General features: G+C 23.2%; 9 protein-coding genes across 9 annotated transcripts; 4 read left to right on the forward strand and 5 right to left on the reverse strand.

Annotated features, from left to right (window-relative positions):
* Window positions 1-830: 830 nt before the first annotated feature.
* On the reverse strand, window positions 831-2,476 carry SRAE_0000006700 (Biotin--protein ligase; the record flags this gene model as incomplete). Its single annotated transcript, XM_024645908.1, has 2 exons — window positions 831-2,329; window positions 2,383-2,476. The coding sequence occupies 2 exons, from the start codon at window positions 2,474-2,476 to the stop codon at window positions 831-833; spliced, it is 1,593 nt and encodes a 530-aa protein (XP_024500144.1).
* A 139-nt stretch (window positions 2,477-2,615) lies between these two features.
* Window positions 2,616-4,433, reverse strand: SRAE_0000006800 (Alpha-1,2-mannosyltransferase ALG9; the record flags this gene model as incomplete). Its single annotated transcript, XM_024645909.1, has 1 exon — window positions 2,616-4,433. The coding sequence occupies one exon, from the start codon at window positions 4,431-4,433 to the stop codon at window positions 2,616-2,618; it is 1,818 nt and encodes a 605-aa protein (XP_024500145.1).
* Window positions 4,434-7,465: 3,032 nt separating this feature from the next.
* On the forward strand, window positions 7,466-8,729 carry SRAE_0000006900 (RE01104p; the record flags this gene model as incomplete). The annotated part of the gene is made up of 2 exons (XM_024645910.1): window positions 7,466-7,486; window positions 7,524-8,729. 2 exons carry the CDS (start codon window positions 7,466-7,468, stop codon window positions 8,727-8,729), a joined length of 1,227 nt encoding a protein of 408 aa, XP_024500146.1.
* Window positions 8,730-9,094: 365 nt separating this feature from the next.
* On the forward strand, window positions 9,095-9,920 carry SRAE_0000007000 (Chromo domain/shadow and Chromo domain-like and Chromo domain-containing protein; the record flags this gene model as incomplete). The annotated part of the gene is made up of 4 exons (XM_024645911.1): window positions 9,095-9,259; window positions 9,302-9,387; window positions 9,433-9,476; window positions 9,520-9,920. The coding sequence occupies 4 exons, from the start codon at window positions 9,095-9,097 to the stop codon at window positions 9,918-9,920; spliced, it is 696 nt and encodes a 231-aa protein (XP_024500147.1).
* Window positions 9,921-10,373: 453 nt separating this feature from the next.
* SRAE_0000007100 (Guanylate cyclase) lies at window positions 10,374-14,002 on the forward strand (the record flags this gene model as incomplete). The annotated part of the gene is made up of 4 exons (XM_024645912.1): window positions 10,374-11,039; window positions 11,206-11,634; window positions 11,674-12,191; window positions 12,232-14,002. 4 exons carry the CDS (start codon window positions 10,374-10,376, stop codon window positions 14,000-14,002), a joined length of 3,384 nt encoding a protein of 1,127 aa, XP_024500148.1.
* Window positions 14,003-14,101: 99 nt separating this feature from the next.
* Window positions 14,102-14,515, reverse strand: SRAE_0000007200 (Cytosolic fatty-acid binding domain and Lipocalin/cytosolic fatty-acid binding domain and Calycin-like domain and Calycin domain-containing protein; the record flags this gene model as incomplete). The annotated part of the gene is made up of 1 exon (XM_024645913.1): window positions 14,102-14,515. The coding sequence occupies one exon, from the start codon at window positions 14,513-14,515 to the stop codon at window positions 14,102-14,104; it is 414 nt and encodes a 137-aa protein (XP_024500149.1).
* A 274-nt stretch (window positions 14,516-14,789) lies between these two features.
* Window positions 14,790-17,123, reverse strand: SRAE_0000007300 (Tyrosine-protein kinase receptor torso; the record flags this gene model as incomplete). Its single annotated transcript, XM_024645914.1, has 5 exons — window positions 14,790-15,096; window positions 15,150-15,589; window positions 15,633-15,910; window positions 15,961-16,893; window positions 16,973-17,123. 5 exons carry the CDS (start codon window positions 17,121-17,123, stop codon window positions 14,790-14,792), a joined length of 2,109 nt encoding a protein of 702 aa, XP_024500150.1.
* Window positions 17,124-19,034: 1,911 nt separating this feature from the next.
* On the forward strand, window positions 19,035-21,926 carry SRAE_0000007400 (Sterol-sensing domain and Patched family-containing protein; the record flags this gene model as incomplete). Its single annotated transcript, XM_024645915.1, has 1 exon — window positions 19,035-21,926. One exon carries the CDS (start codon window positions 19,035-19,037, stop codon window positions 21,924-21,926), a length of 2,892 nt encoding a protein of 963 aa, XP_024500151.1.
* A 1,880-nt stretch (window positions 21,927-23,806) lies between these two features.
* Window positions 23,807-25,393, reverse strand: SRAE_0000007500 (Kelch repeat type 1 and BTB/Kelch-associated domain and Kelch-type beta propeller domain-containing protein; the record flags this gene model as incomplete). Its single annotated transcript, XM_024645916.1, has 1 exon — window positions 23,807-25,393. The coding sequence occupies one exon, from the start codon at window positions 25,391-25,393 to the stop codon at window positions 23,807-23,809; it is 1,587 nt and encodes a 528-aa protein (XP_024500152.1).
* Between the last annotated feature and the right edge of the window lie 1,328 nt (window positions 25,394-26,721).

The raw sequence follows: 26,721 nt of genomic DNA on the forward strand, positions 1-26,721 counted from the left end.
GTGATGTTTGATGATAAATTGGTTGAAATTAAGTGAATAATCTTTTTTACAATGTTTATGTTGTGAACCTTCAATTATCAAAAAATTTTTTTTATTCCAATTTTTTATTTTTGTATAATTATATAATTAATTTTTATAGTTGTGAAATATATATATATTATTAAATGTTTTAAAAATTATAAATACTATTAACATAAAAACAAGTTTTAATTTTTGAATAAAATAATTTTTTATTAATAATAGTTCTATTTAAATTGATAAAATAATTGTTTTATTTTTATCAAAATAAACCATTTAGTTAAGAAGACAATAATTAAATTTATGCACATTTACAAGGTTCCGTTTTTTTTTAATCAACATAAATACACACTTATTTTGATCTAAATTTGAGTCAAATACATATTTTTAACACTTTTTTTTTCTAAGATTTTAAAATTTAAAATAAATTTAATAGTTTAAACTACTCTCATTCATTATTAGAATTATTGTATCATTTCATAAAAATAATGTTGTAACCTGATAAACAATTAAATTAAAAGGTATTTATTCTATTAAAAACATATTTTTTGTAAAATATCATATTGTAATCATAATATTTACTTATATACTTGATATTTTTATCCCTTTCATTTTTGAATGATTAAAAAAAATAATTTTTTTTTGCATATTTAATTAATATATGTAAAACTAATATAGAAAGTTTTATAAAACTTTTCAAAATTATCCCTGCTGAAAAAAAATATGATTTTGAAAAATTTATGACAATTTAAAAATTGAAAGATAAAATCACTAGATAGTTTATTTTTTAATTTTGATGTTATTAAAAATAATTATACATTAATTTTTAGTTTAATCAATCCCTTCATCATATCAAAAGTATTTCCATCATCAGAAACAGAAAAACCAATTCCTGATTTTTTACCTAATACTTTTAAATATCCATATTCATTTATACCTCTAATAATACAATATTCATTTAATTTATCATCTATATCAACATCATTATCCATAGGAGAAACTCCTTTTACAAAAACTTCTTCATTTGTGTGGAGCCAATATTTGTAATAATTTTCTAGAAATACTTCATAATCATTTTCTTCAAAGATTTTAACATGTTTCTCAAATTTATTCATTATTTCAGATAATATTAATTCAATACTTAATTCCATACCATATAATTTTCTTAGAAAATTATTTAAACATACTGTTGGTTTATCATTATTAACATTTAATCCAGCTCCAAGTATACATCTAAAGTTGTCACCTGATGTTGAGGATTTTACAATTATACCCCCTATTTTATATTTTCTATTCCAATATATATCATTTGGCCATTTAATTTTTAATGGTAAATCATCAACATTAACTAATGAGTGTATAGCATCAACCATTGCAACAACAAGAATATGTTGAATAAATGTTAATCTTTTACATAACAATGATGTTGATACAATATCATAATTAAAAGAATACATAAGGCAACCTTTAGGAGAAATCCAACTATTACCACTTCTACCTACTCCAGATGTTTGATAATTTGTAGTTACTACTATTGGAAATATATTTTTTGGGAATGCTGTTATTAAACTTTGACTTATATCTAATGTTGTTGTACATACATCTGAATGAACTAAAAGTCTTCCTAAATCAGTTGTACGAAGATTATTAAAATATTCATGTCTATTAAATTCAGGAATTTCTTTAGATGTTGTTAATATTTTAATATTTATAAGATCCTTAGTTGTTTCAATTTCATTAGAATCATTATTATTTTCTATAGGATTAATAAAAACTTTAGGATTATTTCCTAATTTTTCAGAAAATTTTAACCCAACAATATCAAAAATTCTTTTATCATTATCACTTACTAAATAAGAAGTTGTCAATTTTTTTATTTCGTGTTCTGAAGTTATATCTAAACCAACTTTTTGAAGCATTTCCATAATATTCATATTATCATCATTTATTACATTATTATTTTTAAATAACTCTTTACATTTCGAATCTTGGATCATAACTTTACCATTATCATTAATAAATTTATTTATAGAATCAATACATTCTTGATCCAACTCATCAATACCTGATAAAATCAAACATGTTGTTGATGATTCAATCCAGTTAGAACTTTTCAATACATTTGTATCAATATATTTTGTTGTATAAGTGTCTAAAGAAACCGTTTCTAATATACTATAATTGACTTTTTTAAATTGTTCATAATTATCCTTGGTATAAATTAATATTGATGGAGGTTTTGACATAATATTATGTTTTTCAAAAGTATTTTTCATTTTTAAAAACCTAAAAATATTATCTTTTGAAGTTGCTGAAAAAAATATAATACAATAATATAACTATTGAGAAAAAAATAAAACATACGTTGTAATAATTTATTTTGAAAATTTTTATAATAAATAAATCTTTTGGTTTCAACTAGTGAAAACAATCTTATTTTTAATGATATATTAAACATAACCTTGAAAAATAAAGTATACAATTATTTGGAGCTACGCATATCTTTCATCAAAGATCATATATATATATGTTATAATTAGTAAAATTGTTTTTTTTTTAAATAACAATAATTAAATTTAAAAAAAAAATGGATAAATTTATCTATGTTTTAATATTTCATAACTAGCCCAATGTAATGCTTCATCTGAATATAATGGTGTATAAAAAGCTCTAAAAATACTTGAAGTTTTATCAGTATCAAGATAAGGTTGTCTGATTATAGGAACAAATTCATTACTAAGTTCTTTATAATTATTATTATTTTTGTTTAATTTCACAAGATAATCACAAGATGATAATGATATATATCTTGAAGGTTCTTCTTCATTTTTATCATTCATGTAACTTGGAATTTTTCTTGTTACATCCAGTAATTTACCTTGTTCATAATATTTTGGTAATAATCCTTTGAATCCTGATTTAATAAACTGTAATTTGACACTTCTTTTACGATTAAATCTATCTACCACTTTATATGGTAAAAAGAATGAAGAAGGAAATTCATACCATTCATCACCCATACATAAATTAACGGGATCTTGCATGACTGAAAAGTCTAAATCTTTTGAATGTTCAATCATATAATCATTAAATTCTTTGAATATAGTTATTGGAGCTGAATAATATTTTGTTAAAGCAATATTTCTTGTCACTGAAAATCCTCCAAAAATACCTAGAATTATAAGTATTACTACTGTACTATTCTTAAACATTTTTGATATTCCATCAACTGCTACTGCAGCTAATATTGCTATTAATGAGTATACTGGAAACATAAATCTTTCTTCCTTATGTGGTTGTGAAAAAAATATTATGAACCATAACATAAGTGTACAAAATAGTAACAGTAATGGTATAAATGACTCATAATTTATTTTTTTAAAATCTTTTGCTTTTTCATTTCTAATTTTGTTATATTCTAACCATGATAAAGGAATTGATAAAAATAATAATGGAAATGCAATATTCCAATTTAAGAATAAATTTTTTAAATAATATGTTAATGGAGCTGTTCCATATAAATCTGGTCCATGACTTGAAAATACATTATAGAGTACAATATTTAGTGGAGCAAATACAGTTTTACCAAAATATAAAGAATCAAAATATATCATTGGAACAGATATTAAAAGTCCCGATATTCCTGCATAAATAATAAATTTCAACAAATATTTTTTATTGTAAATAAATACCATATGTATGACAAGTGGAAAACCTAATACAGCCGCAAAAGGCCAACCTAAAAGTGCTGATATTGCTGTACAAAATATGGCAATAAAAAATTTTTCCCGTAAATAAGCAGCAATTGTTAATGTACATAAAATCATACTAAAAGATGATGGTAGAAATGCTGTTGATGAAATAAACATTCCTGGTGCTAATAAGGTAAATACAATATAAATTATACCAATTGAATTAGCAAACTTTTTACACAAAGCATAGTATAATAATGTATCGGCAGATGCACTTATAATTCCCAAAATACATCTAATAGAATAAAATATAAATATTTTTGAATGAGGTGAAATATTTATAATAAGTTGAGCTGGTAATGAATGAAGAAAAATATAGAAATATGATCTAATTGCATATAAAGGTGAATATTCCCATGTTTGAAGCCCATTTCCATATAAAAAAAGATGCAAAGGTTCCCAATAATTATATACTTCATCACAATCCATAATTAAACCATAAAAAGCTGATGAAATACGTAAGGAAATAATAATTTTCAAAATAGAATTATATCCAGGAGCTATATCCGTATCATAGTCATCATTTGGAAAGTAAAGCTTCTCTTCTGGTTCATTCGGAGGAACAAATGTTTGTGATACTGAAGATGACATTTTACGATCTCTTTTTGTTGCCTCATTACGATTATTTCTGCGTATAACTGTATTGATATTTCTACGTGCCATTACAATACAAAACAACTATTTAATTATTTAAGAAAATATTAAAAATAAAACCTAAAATTGACAACAAAAATATCTACTTTTATTTTGGTGTCAACTAAGCAAATACATTATTCCAACAGTATAAAGTTATTTCATGCTCCTTATCAAAAATCGTAAAATAAATTTTAAAAAATAATTTTTTGAAAAAATATAAAGTATTTGATAAAAAAATTAACTTAAAGATTGTTTAATTATTTTTTTAACGTTATCTGTCAAGTGTTGTCTGTTTTTTACAGCTTTGAAATGCTTTCTATTTGAAATTGTTTAATATAAGTTCATTTATACATTGTATTCAAAGATAAGATTATGCAAATGTTACTGAGATAACTTATTATAGACTATCTTTTTATTTGGAATCGAATGAAACTAGTCTTAAGGTAATCTGATAAGTTTTAGCTGAGATATAAAAAAGTTGGAAACAATGAATATTTAGAAAAAATTTCCGCCTTTTGCTATATCTTGCTTCAAAATAAAGGTATTAACAAACAAATTTCTGGAATCAACTACTATTCAGTTTTCATTTGGGGTCTACGTTTAAACCATTTTTATATCTCCAACAGTTGCTAAGATATAAAAAATGATGACAAAGGAATTGGGCGCGAAAAAATACCCGACAATGTATCTCAAAAACGGTTGAAATTTAGAAAATGTTTTCAATGTGGACTATAGCTTAAAAGTCTTAAGAAGTCCAGCGCATCTAATTTCATGCTTCTAGGAGCTCATTTACTTGAGTTATGAGTTTCGTACTTGAAACTTTTTTAAAATACATTTTACATCATATCTTGAGATTGAGAAAAGATACGAAGATGAGAGTAGGTTTAATCGACTTCTCGCAAAAATCTGATCTAGAATAGTTATTTTAATTCTTTTATTTTCAATAAAATCACGGAAGTCGGATTTTTTCAAAAAATATTCCCCACTTTCGCCTCTAACTTTGACTCATCACAACTTCTCAAGTTTTGCTTTTGATGTAGCCTTGTTTATATTTAAAATTTATCATTTTTCAAGGGCTATCAGATGAGTGTAGTTTCATTTTGAAATTCGAAAAAAAGTTGTTTTTTAGTATTTATGCTGAAGGTCATGTTGGAAATTTTTGAACCATTTGTGAATTTCAGAAAATATTGAAGATTTTTGTAAACGAACGATTTTTTCTAGACTAATTTTTCATGAGCAATCTAATGAAACCAGTCTTAAGGTAATCTGATAAGTTTTAGCTGAGATATAAAAAAGTTGGAAACAATGAATATTTAGAAAAAATTTCCGCCTTTTGCTGTATCTCGCTTTAAAATACAGGTATTAACAAACAAATTTCAGAAATCAACTACTACTCAATTTTCATTTAGGGTCTACGTTCAAACCATTTTTATATCTTCAACAATAATTGAGATATAAAAAATGATGACAATAAATTGAGCGCGAAAAAATACCCGACAATGTATCTCAAGAACGGTTGAAATTTAGAAAATGTTTTCAATGTGGACTATAGCTCAAATATCTTAAGAAGTCCAGCGCATCTAATTTCATGCTTCTAGGAGCTCATTTACTTGAGTTATGAGTTTCGTACTTGAAACTTTTTCAAAATACATTTTACATCATAGCTTGAGATTAAGAAGTCCTATGAAAACGAGACTAGTCTCATTCAATTTCTCACAAAAATCTGATCTAGAATAGTTATTTTAATTCTTTTTATTTTCAAAAACATCACGGAAGTCGGATTTTTTCAAAAAATATTCCCCACTTTCGCCTCTAACTTTGACTCATCACAACTCCTCAAGTTTTGTTTCTGATATAGCCTTGATTATATTTAAAATTTATCATTTTTCAAGGGCTATCAGATGAGTGTAGTTTCATTTTGAAATTCGAAAAAAAGTTGTTTTTTAGTATTTATGCCGAAGGTCATTTGGAAATTTTTGAACCATTTTAGTTATCCGGAAATATTGTAGATTTTTTTTCCAAAAACAATGTATTCTAGACCAAATTTTTGAGATAAATCGAATAGAATTAGTTTCACATTTATCTGATAAGTTTCAACTGAGATATAAAGAAAACAATAAATTATTAGAAAAAATTCTCGTCTTTTGTTACATTTTGCTTCAAAATAGAGATAAAAACAAGCGAATTTATGAATTCAAATACTAATTAGTTTTCATATAGGATATAAGTTCAAAAAATGTTTTTATCTTCGAATGTTTTTTTAATATAAAAAATAATAAAAACAAATTATGTGCGCAAAATTATAAGTGGTGATATCTTAAGAACAATTGAAATTTAGGAATTGTTTTCAACGTAGACTATTTTTCAATGTATTAAGAGTTTAGCCCATCTGGTTCCATACTTTTGGGAGTTCGTTTACTTAAGTTACAAGTCTTATTGTTTAAACTTTTTCGAGATTTATTTTACTTCATATCTTGATTTCATAAAATGATACAAAGACGAAACTAAGTTTAATCAACTTTTCACAAAAAATAAGCTAGATTAGTTACTTTAATTTTAATATCTTCAATTGCATCAATGAAGTCGAATCTTTTCAAAAAAAACTTTTTTTAAACTCAGAAAATAATCATCAGACGTATTTGACAATCATAAAAATGTTAATAAGTTTATCAGTTGCAACTGATTCGTACAGAAGTTGAAAATGTTTCGATGATATAAAACACACTTCATATTTATTTTTTGAGTATGACATTTATGTTATAGATTTCACTTAAAAAGTTATTATAGGACAATAAAACTTTGTAAAAATATTTCTACTTTATGTAAAGATTCAGAGATTTTTTAAAAAAATTTTATAAAATGAATCCATGAATTAATATTAAATTTAGTATTCCATATTCTCTTTTATATTTACTAATTTTAATGTATTACTTTCTTTTTGAATCTTTAAACGACAATTATTGGGATAAAGTTTCATTTATCATCACTTTTGTGTGTTTATACAAAGTAAGATTTTTGTTTTTATATAGATATTCATCTTTTACTTATAGCTGTAAAAAATGGATATTATGCAAGTTGATGTAAGTTACTTTTTTCATTTCATTATATTTTTTTTAGCAATCATCTGTATCTTCAACATTACGTGAAAATGTTTTCTGTCAATCAGAGTACCAGAGTACGGATGAATTTTTAAAATTTAAAAAATTAGAGAAAGATTTGGAGCATATTGATGTTATGGAAGAATATATAAAACTTGAAATGAGAAATTTAGAAAAGGAACTTCTTCATGCACAGGAAGAAGTTAAAAGAATACAGTCTGTACCACTTGTAATTGGACAGTTTCTTGAAGCTATTGATAATGAGCATGCTATTGTTGGCTCCACAACTGGTTCTAATTACTATGTTCGTGTATTATCTATCTTAGATCGTGAGCTTATGAAACCTGGTTGTAGTGTAGCATTACATAAATATAGTAATGCACTTGTTGATGTTTTACCTCCTGAAGCCGATAGTAGTATTCAAATGTTAAGAGCAGATGAAAAACCTGATATATCATACTCTGATATTGGCGGTTTAGATATGCAAAAACAAGAAGTGAGAGAAGCCGTCGAATTACCATTAACTCATGGAGATTTATACAAACAAATTGGTATAGATCCACCAAGAGGTGTTTTGATGTATGGACCACCCGGTTGTGGTAAGACTATGTTAGCTCGTGCTGTTGCAGCTCATACAACGGCATCTTTCATCCGTGTTGTTGGATCAGAATTTGTGCAAAAATATTTGGGTGAAGGACCACGTATGGTACGTGATGTATTTAGGATGGCAAAAGAAAATGCTCCTGCAATAATTTTTATTGATGAAATTGATGCTATAGCTACCAAACGTTTTGATGCTCAGACAGGTGCTGATCGTGAAGTTCAACGTATATTATTAGAATTACTTAATCAAATGGATGGTTTTGATCAGTCAACAAATGTTAAGGTCATTATGGCTACTAATCGTCATGATACCTTAGATCCAGCTCTTCTTCGTCCTGGACGTTTAGATCGTAAGATTGAATTCCCATTACCAGATCGTAGACAAAAAAGATTGGTATTCTCAACAATTACAGGAAAAATGAACATTTCTGAAGAAGTTGATCTTGAAGATTTTGTTGCTCGTCCTGACAAAATTTCTGCTGCAGATATAAATGCAATTTGCCAAGAAGCTGGTATGCAAGCAGTACGTGAAAATAGATATGTTGTACTTTCAAAAGATTTTGATAGTGCATATAAAGTAGTTATCAAAAAAGATGGAGATCAATTTGATTTTTATAACTAATATTTAAATATTTATTTTAATTTACTTGGTTACTCAAAAAATATCATATTCTAAAAAAATTTTTTTTTTTTTTACTTATTTATTATTTTTTAAAAGATATATTAGGTGAATGACATTACTAGTAAATTTTTCACCTCAGTAAAATTGTTTACAAGAGAAAGACAAAATGATTTGATAAATGTTAGAACTGACATATTTTACTCTGTGACTCTATAATATCATTTTATTATTAAAATCATCAATAAATAATGTTTCAAAATAAACATGTCATGTGACGTTAGTTTCAAAATATTTTCTTTGCTCACATATTTTCTTACATAACAAAACATATTTGTGGGTGATTTTAAATATTTGACGTTTTAGCTATGTCGATTAGAAATTTAAATAGGAATAATATCAGAAATACTGATTATTTTCCTGTAAAAGAAATAACTGATAAAGTGTATAAAAATGGTGAACCATGGTATAAAGTTTGGTGGAAAGGATATCCAAAAAGTCAAAGTACATGGGAGCCCTTATCAAATTTCTTGGTTTGTTTTGTTAATACTAATTTTTTAAATTTTTTCTTATAGAATTACATTCCTATTCTTGAGTATGAAAGAAAACTGAATAAGAATAAGGATGATAATAACTATCAAAAAAATATATATTTACCATCGTAAGTCTTGATTAAATTATTTAATTTAGTTTTTTTTTAATGAAGTATTAATGAAAGAAGAATATATTATGATAAATCTATCGGAGATGGTAAGAATTTTCATTCATAATAAAATAAAATATTATTTTAAAGGTTATGAAAGTGAAACATATTTTCCAAAATATTATCAGAATAGTAATAGTGATGAAGTTCCTAAACATATAATGAAACGTTTTAATATTCAAAAGAAAATTTTAAAACCTAAAAAAAGAAGTTTTATGAATTATATTTCACATGATTTGTATGGTATATCTTTGGTACTTTTTCTTGTTTGTTCTTATTTTGTTTTTACAAATTTTATTCAAAATTCAAAATCAGAAGAGACATTTTTTTGTCCAAATACAAAATGTGAAATTTTTAAACTTTATCCTTATGATAAGCATACTTGTCTTATTGAAAAAAACACAACAAAAGAATTTTTAAAAGAAAAAGATAAGTATAAAAATGAAGTTCCAGTTAAAGAATATACATATGAGGATATGTTAATTCTTTAATTTTTTTTTAATTTGCATTTTATTACTTTTTTATTTTTTTAAATAATCTTAATTACAAATTCAATCAACAAAAGTGTATAATTTTATGTAAATCTTTTATCCATAAAGTTAGTCATTTTTTTTTAAGTTCACTTAATATTATATTATAAGCTTGATAAATAAAAGTCATAATAAATTTTTAGAATTTTATTCTACTTTAAAAAATTATTAAAATCTCCTTATAAAAATGTTATTTTTTTTTACAATTATTAAAGCACTTTATTATTAATAGAAAGAAAAAATTTTGTAAAATGTTATTAATATATGAATAAAAACACTTAAATTAATGAAAAAAATTTAATATATTAAAATTTAAGTAAAACTCTTTTAAAGTTTATCTATTCTTAAAAAAATAATCTTATATTATATATAAAAATACAAATTTCAAATATAATATTTTTATTTACAAAAAAAATGTTAACAAATTTTTATGTATTTATTATTTGTTACTATTTTGTTATAATACATAGCAACAATATTACTACAATTAGTCCTGAAATAATCAAATCAACACATGATACTATTGATACATTAAATTCTAGTACAAATCAAAATAATGAAATTATTTCAACTATTGAAACAAAAAAATTATCTGCTAATGCAACTATTATGAGAAAAGGAAAAGGAAAAGTAATAAAAGTTGGGCATATAGGTTCTACAAATTCAATGCCAAATGCTGAACTTATTTTAGATATGGCAAGAGAAGAATTATGGAAAGATGGTATATTGGATGATGAATTTGATGTTGAAATAATACAAAAACGTGCATGTGGTGAGTCTTTTGAAGGTGTTGCTGTAGCTGCAGATATGTTTCATATACAAAATGTTAAAGCATTTATAGGACCATATTGTACTGCTGAAATGGATGCTGTATCAAAAATGGCTACATATTGGAATGTTCCTATTATTGGTTATATGGCAACTTCAAATATTTTTTCAGATAAAGTTATATATAAAACACTTGCTAGAGTTTCTATTAGAACAACAAATTCATTAGCTGTAGCAGTTGCTGCAATGTTAAAACATTATCATTGGACAAATATTGCTATTGTAACAAATACTGGTGTTATAGCACTTGAGGTAACTTGAGTGTATTAGGAGAGTTGAAATTTTGTTATTTTTATACAAAGGTATTATACATTTAGATATAAAATTAAAATGTATATATAAATTTTATTTGAAATTACTTAATATCAATTCTTTTTATATATTTTATTATATTAAAAAAATTTTTTTTTTATTTAAGCGATTACAATCATTTGAAGAAAACATGCATTTAGGAAATATAAATATTCTTAAAAAAATAACATTTGATGAAAATTCTGATTCAAAACAAATTGTTGATAGTGGATTAATGCAAGAAATTAAAAATACAGCAAGAATAATTGTATGTATATTTTCAAAGACTAGAGATATGTCAAAAGAATTTATGAAAGCAGTTGTATCATCAAAATTAGATACTAGTGATTTTGTTTTTATATTTCCTTGGCTTCAGGCAGAAGCTAAAGAATCAGCACCATGGATCAATAGTGATGGTAGTATTGACAGTAGTGTAAAAAAATTATTTTCTAATGGTATTATTGTTGATGATATTAATGGTTTTGATGATACTCTTGTTAATCCATTTAAAGAAAAATTAATTTCAAATAATTTAGATATAAATGAACTTGATTTGGTAAATTTATAATATAAAAAATTAATTAAATTTTTTTAGAATAATGTTTATGGATATATACATTTGTATGATGCTTTAAAACTTTATTCATTAACAATTCGTTCAATTATGAATAAAACTAAAGGTGATGCAACAGGAGCAAATAATGGAAAACTAGTATGGAATGAAATGAGAAGATTTTCATTTCCTGGTCTTGTTAGTAAGGAAGGTGTTTCTGCTGGTTTAGTTCAATTAGATGATAGAGCTGAGCGTGCTGCACAGTATGGAGCTTTTTATATAAATCCAGATAAAGATGATGTTGTTAAGATGATTGATATGGAACCTGTTTTTTTAACTAAATGTGATGGTTTAAAAACTAAGACAGGATGTTTTGAATTAAAAGTCACTGATATTGTAACCTTATTTTGGCCATCTTCTGATAATACACTTCCTAAAGATACTCCTGTTTGTGGATTTAAAAATGAAAAATGTGATTATACATTAATTATAATATTTGCATCTATTATATTAATTATATTTATTTTTATTATCTCTGGAATATTTATAGCACGAATATTGTATGTTTTATTAAACAAAAAATTAAATTAAAATTTTTAGAGAAAATCGTGCATTAGCTAATACACCTTGGAGAATATGGAGAGATGATGCAAGAGTTATAACTGAAGATGAAGTTAAATCAATGTTATCTCTTGGATCATCAAAAACAAAAATGTCAAATATGAGTAAATTTGTTAAACATCATGCTTTGATTGGTACTAATACTCATGCTTCATTTCATATATATCCTCAAAAACGATTAATTACATTTTCAAAAGATGATATTCAATTGTTTAATCAAATGAAACAAAGTGTACATGATAATATTAATCCATTTTTAGGAATTTCATTTAATGAAAAAGATGAATTATTAATATATTGGAAATTTTGTTCAAGAGGAACTGTTCAAGATATTATTTATAATGATGAAGTTGCATTAGATGAAAGTTTTCATGCAGCTTTTGTTAGAGATATAACATGTGGCCTTGAATATCTTCATTTATCACCTATTCAATATCATGGAAGTTTAACACCATGGGCATGTTTAATTGATAGAAATTGGACAGTTAAATTGACTGATTATGGAATTTGTAATCCAATTGAAAAATGGATTAAGGAACATTGTATTGATGATGAAGTTGTTAAAGAGAGTGAAAATAAAGCTGCAGCAAAACAAAGGACACATATTTTTTATTGTGCACCTGAAAATTTACAAATGACTGAACAAAATAATAGAAGAGGTGAAAATCAAAATTGGATAAAAACAACATTAGCTAAAAAACAAGCAGGAGATATTTATTCATTTGGAATGTTACTTTATGAAATACTTTTTAGAAGTCTTCCATTTAATGATCAAACGTTACCAGATGAAATTATAGATGGTAATAAAAATGGTAAAAATTATATAAAACCTACCATACAAGATAGAGGTAAAATTCATCCTGATCTTTGTGCACTTCTTCTTGATTGTTGGAATCCAAATCCTGAAGTTAGACCAAGTATAAAAAGAGTTAGACTTAATACAGAACATTATCTTAAGGTTAAAGGTTCACTTGTTGATCAAATGATGCGTGTTATGGAACAATATGCAAATAATCTTGAAAAAATTGTTCAAGAACGTACTGGATTACTTGAGGAAGCAAATAAAAAAGCTGATAAACTTTTATCACAACTTTTACCAGGTTATGTTGCTAATGAATTAAAATTAGGAAGACCTGTTCCACCTAAAAACTTTGAACAAGCATCTGTAATGTTTAGTGATATTGTTGGTTTTACTAAATTATGTGGAACATCAACACCACTTGAAGTTGTTAATATGTTAAATAGTGTATATACAGGTTTTGATGATATTATTAATAAATTTGATGCTTATAAAGTAGAAACAATTGGTGATGCTTATATGGTAGTATCAGGAATTCCTGAAGAGAATGGTACTAGACATTTAGCAAATCTTTGTGATGTAACATTATGTATTATGGAATTTTTACAAACTTATAGAGTACCTCATAAAAAAAATGTTTCAATAAAAGTAAGACTTGGTTTACATACAGGACCAGTTGCTTCAGGTGTTGTTGGAGTAAATGCACCTAGATATTGTTTATTTGGTGATACTGTTAATACAGCTAGTCGAATGGAAAGTACAGGAACACCAGAACAAATTCAAATTAGTAGTTTTTATAATGAAAAATTAAACAAACATTATCCTGAATTTGATACAACATTACGTGGAGTGATTCAAGTAAAAGGAAAAGGAGAAATAACAACATGGTATTTAGAAGGTAAAAATGGAAAAAGAGTTACACCTATAATACCAATAACTGGTACTTCTTAATAAATTGAACAAATTTTCTTTTGTATAAAAGTTACATAAAATAAGATGAATAAAAAAAAAATTCTATATTTTTTAATAATAAAAAACACAATTTAAAAACTAATTAGCTTTATTATATGTACGGGTTGCTTTGACTCCTAAGCATTCCATGTCAATATAAAGTTTACCTTCTTTAACGTATCTATCAATAATTGATGGTTTATCTTCAGCATTGATTGCAGTTTGTTTTTGACATAACTTTTCATTAGCCCATGTAAAAATACTTTTAAAAATTCTTCCATCAATAGTATTTTCTTCAAATTCTTCATTTAATTTAAAAACTGTTGTATGATTTTTAAATGTTGATGCTGAATTTATTGAAACATTGTTACCATCAACAGTAATTGTAAGAACGGGTTTAATTTTGCTTGCCAATTTACGTGTTAAAAAACTAATACCACATACTTTAAGGTATTCATCAAAATTAATGGATTCATCAGCATTCCATACTCCAGCAAGATCAGAAAGAGGCATTTTTTTTAGTAAAATATATAATATGTATTACTAAATGTGATTTAAATATATTTATCTCTTATATATATATATATTATAAATGAAATGAAAAAATTTGATTATTCAAAAAATATAAATTAACTATGAGAATAAAAATTATATTAAGTATGTAAATATATATTTATATATTAATGAATAAGTGGTAAATAAAATATATTAAGTAAATATATTTTGTTTTATTTATTTATTTTTTTTCAGAAATGTACCAAATAACATATAAAAATAAATTAATAGTTTAAACCTGAACTTCATCATCTTCTGATACTACATTAACTTCACCCAATTCTATATAGCCGTATTGAATTGTAACTTCTTCTAATAATTTTGTTAAATTAGTTCTAATTTCATTAAAATTAGGTCGATCTTTTGGATCTTCTAACCAACATTTTTCTATAATTTCCCACACAGAATCTGTTACAAGAAGAGGCCTAGGTAAACGAGATCCATTTGCTAAAAATGGCAAAATTTCAACAAGTGATAATGTTTCATAAGGTATTGAACCAAGTGAAAATATTTCAAATAATAATACACCATATGCCCAACTAAAATAATATAGATATAAAAAAAAATATATATATTTATTAGAACAACATACACATCACTTTTCTCTGTATATACTCCATCTCTTAATGCTTCAATAGCCGTATGTTTGACAGGTATTTTGGCATTTGTTCTAAGCATGTACTCATTTTGCATCTCTATATCATAATCATGGGTATCAAAAACTCTTGATAAACCAAAATCACTAATTTTTGCCACTAAATCACCATCTAACAATATATTTCTTGCAGCTAAATCACGATGAATTAAATTTTTAACAGCTAAATAATACATTCCATCAGATATTTGCCAGGAAAAACTTAATAAACGTTTTATATCAATATATTTTTTATTTGAAGGATTACGAAGCCATGTTTGTAAATCACCATTTTCACAATATTCTAGTACTAAACATAAAGAAGAATCTTTAAAACAAGAACCCCAGAATGTTATAACATGAGGATGATCTGATATTTGTAGTAAAGTATTAATTTCCTTTAAATATAAATAATAAATCAATAAAATATTTTGATATTACCTTTAATAAAAATTCTTTAGATTCAGCATTTTGAAAAACATTTTCATTTTTCAATTCAGTTTTAACTGCAACATCAATTTCAACAGTTTCTTCATTATTACAATTTTTTTTTTCATTTACAAAAATTGTCTTCATCTTAATTTTGTTATTTATAAAATTTAATTTTTGTTTAATAAAATGACTATCCAGAAGAATAGCACCTTTATACACACTACTAAAAGCACCTGATCCTAATTTTTCGTTATAATTAATAGTTAATACACTTTCTAATATCTTTCCTAAATTATTTATTACTTTGTACTGGAATGATTTATAACTTTAAACTTACTGTCTTCTGTTATTTCTATATTTTTATTAATTTCATTCACCTGATTTTGATCATTATAATTATCATTATAAATTGGCATCAAATTATTTAATACTTTATTTTTATTATGTTCTTTATATTCATTAATTCTATTTTGTTCAGCTTGACTATTTATCCATGATAAAGTACTTATTTTATCTTTTCTAATTTTACGCCGCCATCTAATACATATAAATATTAAAATACTCAAAATTAATAAAAATCCACCACCACCTAATATAACACCAACAATTATACCTTTTTTATTTGATTTTTTAATATCAATTAATGGTTTTGGAAATGGTTGATAATTGTGACATGCTCCCATTTTTGAAGGCATTTTAGATGTTGTTAATCCATCAACATCATCAACTTCTGTTTTTTCACCTCTTTCTGCTATCATTTCAAAAAAATCTTCATCACTTTCCATTGAATCAAAATCATCATTATATTTATCAATTAACATAATTTTTAATCTTACTTGATTATGTTTAATATTATTTCTTATTCTAAAAGATGTTTCTTGATCTAAATATATTTCATAATTTGTTATAATCATTAAATATTTTCCATAGATTGATGTAGTTTTATTAGCTAAAGGACTTAAATAAAAATTTTTAGTAACATTATTTAATACATTTTCAATAAATGTTGGTAATGGAAATGATGATACAATAAATTTTTTCTCATCAAATATTGTATCAAAATTATTTTTTAATTCATTTTTAGTTGAAGACCATACTTTAGGTAAATCATTATTAGCATTAGTTGGTAATATAAAAACTTCTCCTCCAAATGTTTGACAATCATTAAATGTATCCCATATAAAATTAATTATTGGTGGAAATTTTTTTATTGGAAATAATGGTGATAAAATTATTAAAATTACCCCAGACCAATTTTTACATTCTCGTACTAAAAATAAAAAAAATGATTAAATAGATAATATTAAAAATTTCAATGAAATTGTTAAGAGGGTTATTTCTAAACTTACAATCACAATAACCTTTAGAAATTAAATTTTTTTCAGAAGAAGTTAATTGTACAAAATTTTGATTTGATATTAAATTAGAACTATCATCATCACTTTTAATTATATAAATAAAAATTAAAAATATAATATTTATAATTAATATATTCTTCATTTGTCTTGTAAAATATTTAAAATTTAACAAGTCACAATATTATAGTTATTAATAATGATTGGATTTGTATTAATATTCTGTTAACATATTACGATAATAAAATTGGAGATGAAGCATGAATATTTTATGACAAATATTGCTAATATATTGTTATTCAATGATTTCTGACTATATAATAAAATGTATAATGTATCAGTTGACAATAAAGTTTGCATGTTGATTTTAGAAGATTATAGAAAGGAATTAACAGAAGTCGGATAAAAGAACTGAACTGTGATGTTTGCTATTGTTAGTAATGAATTGCTTCAATTCTAAAGAATACAAATAGATTTAAAAAAATTTAATTAAACTTTTAATACATTGGTTAGAAACTGTAATGTAATGTTTTTTTTTTTTATTAAAATATTTAAAAGAATGTTAGATCACATATTGAAAATATATCAATATATTGATCATCATGTTATAAATTTTAATGTACATTTTTATTTATCACTGTCTTTACATTAATTAATGATGTGCAATTAAATCAAAGTAATAATTAATATAAACAAATAAACAGTATTTATTTAAATACTTTTAATTATTTCCCTTACTAATTAATACAATATCATATATAAATATACATATCTATATATATATTTATATATATAAATATATATATATATATATATCAATGCTTCAATTAAAATATTTTATCATAAGATTTTTATAGAGAAGTACATTGTTTCTCCTAAAATTATACATTTAATTCTTTATTATAATGCTTTTATTATTTTTAATGATTGTTGATAGTGTTTACTTTCTAACAATAAAACACTGCATGGTAGTTTTATTAATAAGTGTAATATATCAAAAATGTTAAGATTAAACTACTTTATTTATAAAACTTTTCTTTGTAAATTTTAATAAATGTTAATTTCTTTACATGAGAACAAGTCATGTTCAATATAATTTCAATTTTAATCATTACCTTTTATATTAATCATAAGTTATCATTCTAAAACATTAATATCAAAAATTTATATCATAAAGCTATTTTCTAATTTTTCTTTTTATACATTTAAATATAAATAATTCTCTTAATACTATTGATATTTACACCAAAGTAAACGTCTTAATTTGTATCTGTCATCTAATAACGTATCTTTAATAATCTATTATTTAAAAAAAAAAATTCATCTCTTCTACCCAAATACATATTTGCGTAATTTGTTAAACATTACTTTATATATCAAAACTTTATAGTAAAATGTTACAATATTTTGTTAATTATTATTAACTTTTAATTGTATTCTTTTAACTATTTTTATACTCTAATATTTCATTTTTTTTAGCCAAAAAAAAATTTTTTCTCTAATTTATATATTTATTTTAGAAATATTTGTGATTCACACAACATTCTTTACTTTTTTTTTCAAAAATAATTTTGATTTTAACAACCTTTTGTTATTATTGTTTATCCCAAAAAAAAAATAAAAAACATTGTACAAATTTTTTTAAATTAATGATTTTTGATTTATTTATGAAATTAAAATTTTAAGCTAAAATAAATATGGTAAAATTATACATTTTGTTTAAAATTTTTCATAAAAAATATTCTTCAAATGTTTTTTTTAGGTTTCATTTTTTTTATTAATAAGTAGTTAGATAAGATGTTGCTTAGCTACCATTTAATATATCTTATTAATATTTTAAATTATTATTTTCAAATCAAATATATATTTATAGTATTAAATTAATTTTAAACTAGCTATAATAAGTTACTTTTAAATATATGAAACAGCTTGTTATACTTTTAGTTTTTATTATTAAATTAATTAATTTATTAATTAATATATATGGAGGTCACTATAAGATTTACATGTAATATTTTTTTTTTTAGACATATTATAATATTTCACTAAATTTTATATGCGGAACGTTAACTACCTTATAAGAAATGGATTTCATGAACTTCTTAGGCGAATATTTTCTCAAACGGGTATTTCTATTGGAACAAATCCATATAAGTATTTAACAATAACATTTATATTATCATTATTATCAATAGGAATTATCCACATAAAATTTGCTCAAAAATTACAAGACGGGTTCATATCAACACATTCTAGATCTCATATCGAAGAAAAGTTATTTTTTGAATTTCATAATACAACACCTACTCAAACAGAACGTTTTGTAGCACTTATAAGAGGTGTAAATGAGAAAAATTTAATGAATGAAAAAATGTTAAATGATATTAAAAAATTTCATTATTACTTACAAAATGATTTTAATGTTATTGTTGATGGTATTAAATATACACATAGAAATATTTGTGGTGAATATTGTAATATAAATAAAGGATTTTATGAAATTGTTGAAGCTGTTAAATATGAAAATGATACATTTAAAAAAAATGGTAAATACTCTGGTAAATATATATTATCATGGCCAAAATCATATAAACTTGGTTTTGAATTTAATGTTGCTATGCATTTATTTGGTGTTAAATTAAAAAAAATATATGATGGATTTAATAAAATAAAGAATGTTGAAATGATAGCTTTACATTTTTATGCTAATTATCCAAATGATAATATAACTAATATTGTTACTGAATGGGAACAAGCTGTATATAATTATTTAAAAAATAAAAAAATTATTGAAGATTTTCCTACAATTGATGTTAATGTACTTGGTGATAAAATACTTGGTAGAGAAATTATACGTGGTGGTTTAACATTATTACCATATCTTATTATAGGATTTATATTAACATTAATTTTTGTTTTTATATGTGTAATGTTATCAACACCAATTAAAAGATTTCAATTTAGTATTAATAAACCAATACTTGTTTTAGGTATTGTTTTATCACCTTTGTTAGCTGTTACAACAACATTTGGTATTATTGGTTTTCTTGGATTACCAATATATCCAATACAATTTGTTATACCATTTCTTATTTTAGCAATTGGTGTTGATGATGCATTTCTTATACTTCATTCATGGAATAGAATGTATTCAAAAATTGAAAAAATAGGAAGTAAAAAAAAATTAGAAACATTTCCTAAAATGATACAAAAAGTATTAGAAGAAATTGGTCCTTCAATTACAATAACATCATTAACAAATGTTATAGCATTTGGTGTTGGTTCTACAGTATCAACACCAGCTATGCAACTTTTTTGTATCTCTTCAATGTTAGCAATGATAATAGATTTTATTTTTGAATTAACATTTTTTACATCAATACTTGTAATTGCTGAAAAATTACAAATATCATCTTGTACAAGTGAATTATCACAAATTGATCCTAAAATAAATGAACCATTTAATGGTATAGAAGAAAAAAAGTATGAAATAAATGAAAGTGTAACGAATGCTATTAAACGTCTCATGAAATTTTATTGTTATATTTTAACTACAAATATTTTTCGCATTATAACATTAATTTTTACAATGATATTTATTATTATTTCAATATGGGGTACATTAAAAATGGAACCAGTTATAAATTCTCAACAAATTATACCATCAGATTCATTACTTCAAAAAACTGATGAATTATTTGAAAAATATACATGGAAAGAATATGAATTATTAACAGTAATATTAAATAATCCACCAAATATTTCTGAAGTTGATGGATTGATGAAATTAAAAAAAATAGTTAATGCATTTGAAACGATTCCTCAAGCTTTAGGAAATATGTCAACATTTATTTTTTTAAATGATTATGAAACATATTTAGAAACAATGAGAATTATGTCAATGTTTTTAGTTGATATAAAATTTTCTGTTGATTATATACCACAATTTTTAAAAGATCTTCCACATTGGAATATGGGAATTAAAATTTTAAAAATTCATAATAAAATTTCTCTTAAAAAAATATCATTTCAAACAGGTTTTTATAATTCATCATCTTGGATAGATAGAGCAAATCTTATGTTAGAATGGAGAAAAATAGCTGATAAATTTTCAGAAAATAATGTTACAATATATTGTGAAAATTCACCTATATTTGAGGGTATTTTTAATTTAAAATATAATACACTTCAGACAGTTTTTATAACACTTTTATGTATGTTTCTAGTATGTATTATATTTGTACCATCATTTGCTGGAGTTATATCAGCTGTATTTGCTATTACTTCAATATCATTTGGTGTATTTGGTTTTTTATATTGGTGGAATTTAAATTTGGATCCAGTTTCAATGTCTGCAATAGTTATGTCAATAGGTTTTTCAGTTGATTATACAGCACATGTTGCTTATCATTATCAAAAAATGTGCCACAATATATTATATTATCCAGCAGTATCTTCATATAAAGAAATTGTATGTTTAAGACTTTATCATACTCTTGATGCAGTTGCATGGCCAATGATTCAAGCTGCATTTAGTACCATGATTTGTTTTATACCAGTTATTTTTACAAATGATTATACACCAACTGTTTTTTTAAAAACAATAACATTAGTTATTGGTTGGGGAATATTACATGGATTAGTAATATTACCAACATTATTAGCATTATTTCCAGAATCATGGTATTGTAATAAAACAACAACTAAAAAAAATGAAATTCATAAAAAAGATGAAGATTCAACATTACTTAGTCATGCAAACAAAAACAATATAAAGTCAATATACTCTTTAAATTTAACATTTGATGATAATAATTTTAAAACAAACATAAAAAGTCAAAAAACTCAAAGCAGTAGTAACTGTAGTTTAGTGGGTAACAATAATGATGTAGATAAGATTCCTTTTACCTCAACAAATAATCAAGATGATTCTGGTGTTGCTTCTTAACAATTATAAGGCAATAGTCATTTTTTATATTACATAAAACTAATTTTAAATAAAAATAACTGTTAAAAAATATTTAATTAAAGATTAATATAAAATAAAGTGTCAATTTTTTTTTTCAAGTATTTTAGTTAACTACTTTGTTCTATTATTTATTTGTTAAATAAATGTCATATATAAAACTTAATTTAGTTAAACATAAAATAATCATTATAAATATTTGCATAAAAGTAAAATAATATGAATAAAAAAATCATTTCAAGAACATTTTAACAATCTTATTATTTGCACTAAAATACATCATTGGATATTTAAGGGGTTTTCAAATTACTAAAAATTTATAAATTAATACAACAAAAGTTTCATATTTTACATTTTTATTAATTTAATTGAAAAATTATAAAAAAATAAATATACTTTTTATTATTTTGTTTAATTAATTAGTATGCAAATTAATTTGACAATATAAAAATCAGTATTTAAAAAAACAGTTTTATCTGTAATGTACAAATTTTATTTTATTATTTTCCAAAGTATTTTTGCATAACATATGGTTTTTTTTATTAGTAATTTTTCTATGTATATAATGACGTCATGACTGTTTTAATTATAGTGACGTGTAATTTCTATTTTTGATTTTTTTATGTTAATTATTAAAAATAAATTTGAAAATAATGTTATACATATATACTAAATGAATGGATAACATGTTCTTAAAAATTCTTTTTGTAAGATTAAAGAATAGTATTATCTTTATAAACATATAATCAAATGTTCGTCCTTGAAATGGAATATCCCATGGATATACATTTATATTAATCAAAAAAAAAATTTATTATCATTTGTTTCAAAAATGTCTTTATTCTTAATGTTATAAAATTTTTAATTTCAAACTGACCGGTTTTAATACTATATGCACTTTATTTTACACAAAGTTATCTACATAAAAGACAATAGAATTTATAAAATTTAATCTTTTTAAAAATTATCATTAAACTTGTTAATATTTTTTATTTAATAATAATATTAACAATATTTCAACCAAATGTTGTTAACTTCGTTTATAAAAACAATCAAAAATTAAATAAAATAAATGTAATACATCTTTACTTGTGAACTAATTGTATTCTAGTAAACAAAAGGTTACTCCCCGATTGATTCTTAAGAATCAAGAAGGAAACAGAGTATGCGTCTATCGGGAATCGAACCCGAATCGGCCGCTTGGAAGGCGGCCATGCTAACCATTACACCATAGACGCGATGCCAGAGGCTAAATTTCGATTGGGAATAAAGTATGTGTTAAATTTATTTAAAATATCTAATTTCTATAAATTTTTTTAGTTGTCTGGAATCTGAATAGAAAAATTAAGATAATCATTAATTTTAAAATTTTTTTTATAAGTAATCTTATAAAAATATGTAATTAAAAACATTATTTTGAAAGAAATTATCCAATTTTAAATAATTTTTAAAAAGTTATGTTATATGCTATTGTAGATAACAAATTAGACATCAGAATTATAGAAAGTATTTTCTTTACTTTAAAATTAATCAAAATATTAAAATTTCTATAAATAAATTGCTACATTTTAAAAACGAAAATTTTTTCATTTATATTTACATAAAAAATATCAATTATTTTTCTGATTATTAAAGTAGTCTATTTATCTATAGAATTAAAATAGTTGATTTTTTTTTAAAAGACGTTTTTGTAGTATTAAAATCTACATAGTTCAATAAATTTAAAGTATATATCTGAGCTATTATAAAATGATAGTATTTACACTAATTAAAAAAAACTAGTAAAATTTATTTAATCTTTTTTGATTCATACTTTTGATATATTTACAATTTAGTATTTTAAATTGTAAAAATTGAAGAATTCAAGTTTGATAATATGCCGATGTAAATGAATTCATTGAAATTGGTAATTTTGTTCCAGAAATCGTCCATTTAAATGTTTTAATATCAAATATGTCTATATTTTTATCTTCATTTTTATTATTTGTTATACCTCCCAAAACATATATATCTGTTTTATAAACAAAACAACAATGATTATATCTTTTTGATGGCATTTTAAGTAATGTATTTATTTTAAAATTTCGAACATCAAATAATTTAACATCATCTAATGGTTGTCCTTTTTTGTCTTTTCCTCCAAGCATAAAAATTGCTTTATCATAATTTACTAATGAATAACTAGATTGTAAATTGTTTAAAATATTAAAATTGACAAATGTACAATTAGAAAATGATTCTCTTGGATCCCATCTTATAATCATTGAATTATGATTAAATTGTGATTTGTGTTCAAATAAATAATATGCATTATCTATAAATATTCCATTTTGAATATTACACAAATTGTAACTTGTTATATCGAAAGAAGTATAAACTTTTAAATTTTCAAAGTTATACAATTTAATTTCTCCAGGAATATCACCATCTTCATATATACCACCTATTTGATATCCCTGATAATCATTGCTTGGAACTTTAACTATTAATGAATTATATCTTGTTTTTGTTTTTGTATTAAATACATTTTTTTCCCATAAGTTTTTAGTAATATCATAACAATTAACATAATCTTTATTTGTTCCTTTTGTAGTACAATCATTATATCCATTGATAAGAAATATTTTTTTGTTTATAATTAATGAACTTGACCTAGTTCTAGTATCATCATTCATATAAGATATTGGTGAAAATTTTTTGTCATATGGATTAAAGGTAAAATTTTTTATTATTTGATTAGATTCAAAAACATCTTGAAAAACAAAAACTTTTTCTACATCATATTTTAAAGGAGTATTTTTATTTTTTTCAATAAACTCTTTTGTAATAACTTCTTTTTGATTATTTGCATCTTTTTGGGTATTAGAAAAATGATTTATTAACTTTTGTATTTCATCTTCATATTCTAACGTATTGTAATGGTTTTTTTTATCAAATATATCTTGAAAATAAGTTGTATATTCTTCCTTTTCAGCCGCTATATAAGATTCTTTTAAACTATCTTGCAATAAATTTATTTTTTCTTTACTTATTTTAATTCCATTCATTTTTATACATAATATACTATACATAAATATTTTATGATGTTTATCATTTTGTATTCGATTTTTCTGTATAATATGTTCTTTTATAAATTCTTGTGACATAGTTTTATACGGTAAATTTCTAAGAATTTTACCTAATATATCTAATCTTTGATTTCCTTTATATTCAATCCAATTAAACAAAAAATCTATCCATATTTTTTGATCAAAACTTTTTATCATATCATTTGTTAATACTGAAAGAAGTTGTTCATATCTTAGATTTAACAAACATTTATCAGGAATAGTATCACAATAAATTTTTTTTCTAAGTTCTTCAATAAGTATTATTTTTTTTAAATCGCTTAATTTATCAAAATGACGAAAGATATATTTTGCAAGTCTACCTTTTTCAATTTTTTCCATACCTGAAAATATATTTTTTGTATGAAATAGTTAAAAAAATTTAAATAGTAAAATTCAATTAAAAAATCTTTATCTTTAATTGTAATATATAAAGTTATGCAAATGTTTTATGTTAGTTAAATAAAACACTTTTTTAATAAAAATAAAAATATTGTTTCAAGATAAAATAGTTAATGATTAACAAAATATATTCATTTATTAAAGTAATAATATTTCATTACAATTATTGTACACAATATATAACAACTAAAGTCGTTTTGAGAATTTTCAATTCTAAAAAATATAATGAATGTAAAACTTTGGCACCAAAAGTATTCATCAAATGCATTTGATATTCACAAAAATTTCATGAGTTTGTCGGCTACAGCTGATTTACGTTCAAGTTGAGAAAAATTTCGATATATAAAGCACAGCTGACATTTATTTTTTGAATACAGTTTCTCTTACTACTTTGACTCATTATAACTTCTTAAATTTTGTTTATGATAAACTTAAAATTATATTTAAAATTTTTTTTTTACGGGCTATCAATTGTGTGTAATTTTATTCTGAAAATCCAAAAAAAATTATTTTTTAATGCTCATGTTTGAGACCAAGTTGTAAACATTTGTACGAATTTTGAATCTCAGGAAATATTAAAGATTCTTTTACAGAAACAAGTTTTTTTAGACTAACTTTTTATAGCAAAGTTAGTGAAATTAGTCTTATTTATATGTGATAGGTTTCAACTGAGTTATTGAAATGTCAGAAACAATGAATATTTAGAAAAAATTTTCGCCTTTCATTATATCTTGCTTCAAAACAAAGGTATCAACAAACAAATTTTTGGAATCAACTACTATTCAGTTTTCATTTGGGGTCTACGTTCAAACCATTTTTATACCTCCAATAGTTATTGAGATATAAAAAATGATGACAATATATTAGGCGCGCAAAAATACCCGACAATGTATCTCAAGAACGGTTGAAATTTAAAAAATATTTTCAACGTAGACTATAGCTTAAAAGTCTTAAGAAGTCTAGCGCATCTAGTCTCATGCTTCTAGGAGCTCATTTACTTGAGTTATGAGTTTTGTACTTGAAACTTTTTTAAAATACATTTTACATCATATCTTGAGATCGAGAAGAGATACGAAGCTGAGACTAGGTTTAATCGACTTCTCGCAAAAATCTGATCTAGAATAGTTATTTTAATTCTATTATTTTCAATAACATCATGGAAGTCAGATTTTTTCAAAAAATATTCCCCATTTTCGCCTCTAACTTTGACTCATCACAACTCTTCATGTTTTGCTTTTAATATGCCCTTGATTATATTTAAAATTCAT

The sequence above is a fragment of the Strongyloides ratti genome, scaffold srae_scaffold0000001 (genome assembly GCF_001040885.1).
Source record: "Strongyloides ratti genome assembly S_ratti_ED321, scaffold srae_scaffold0000001".
Taxonomy (NCBI): Eukaryota; Metazoa; Nematoda; class Chromadorea; order Rhabditida; family Strongyloididae; genus Strongyloides; species Strongyloides ratti.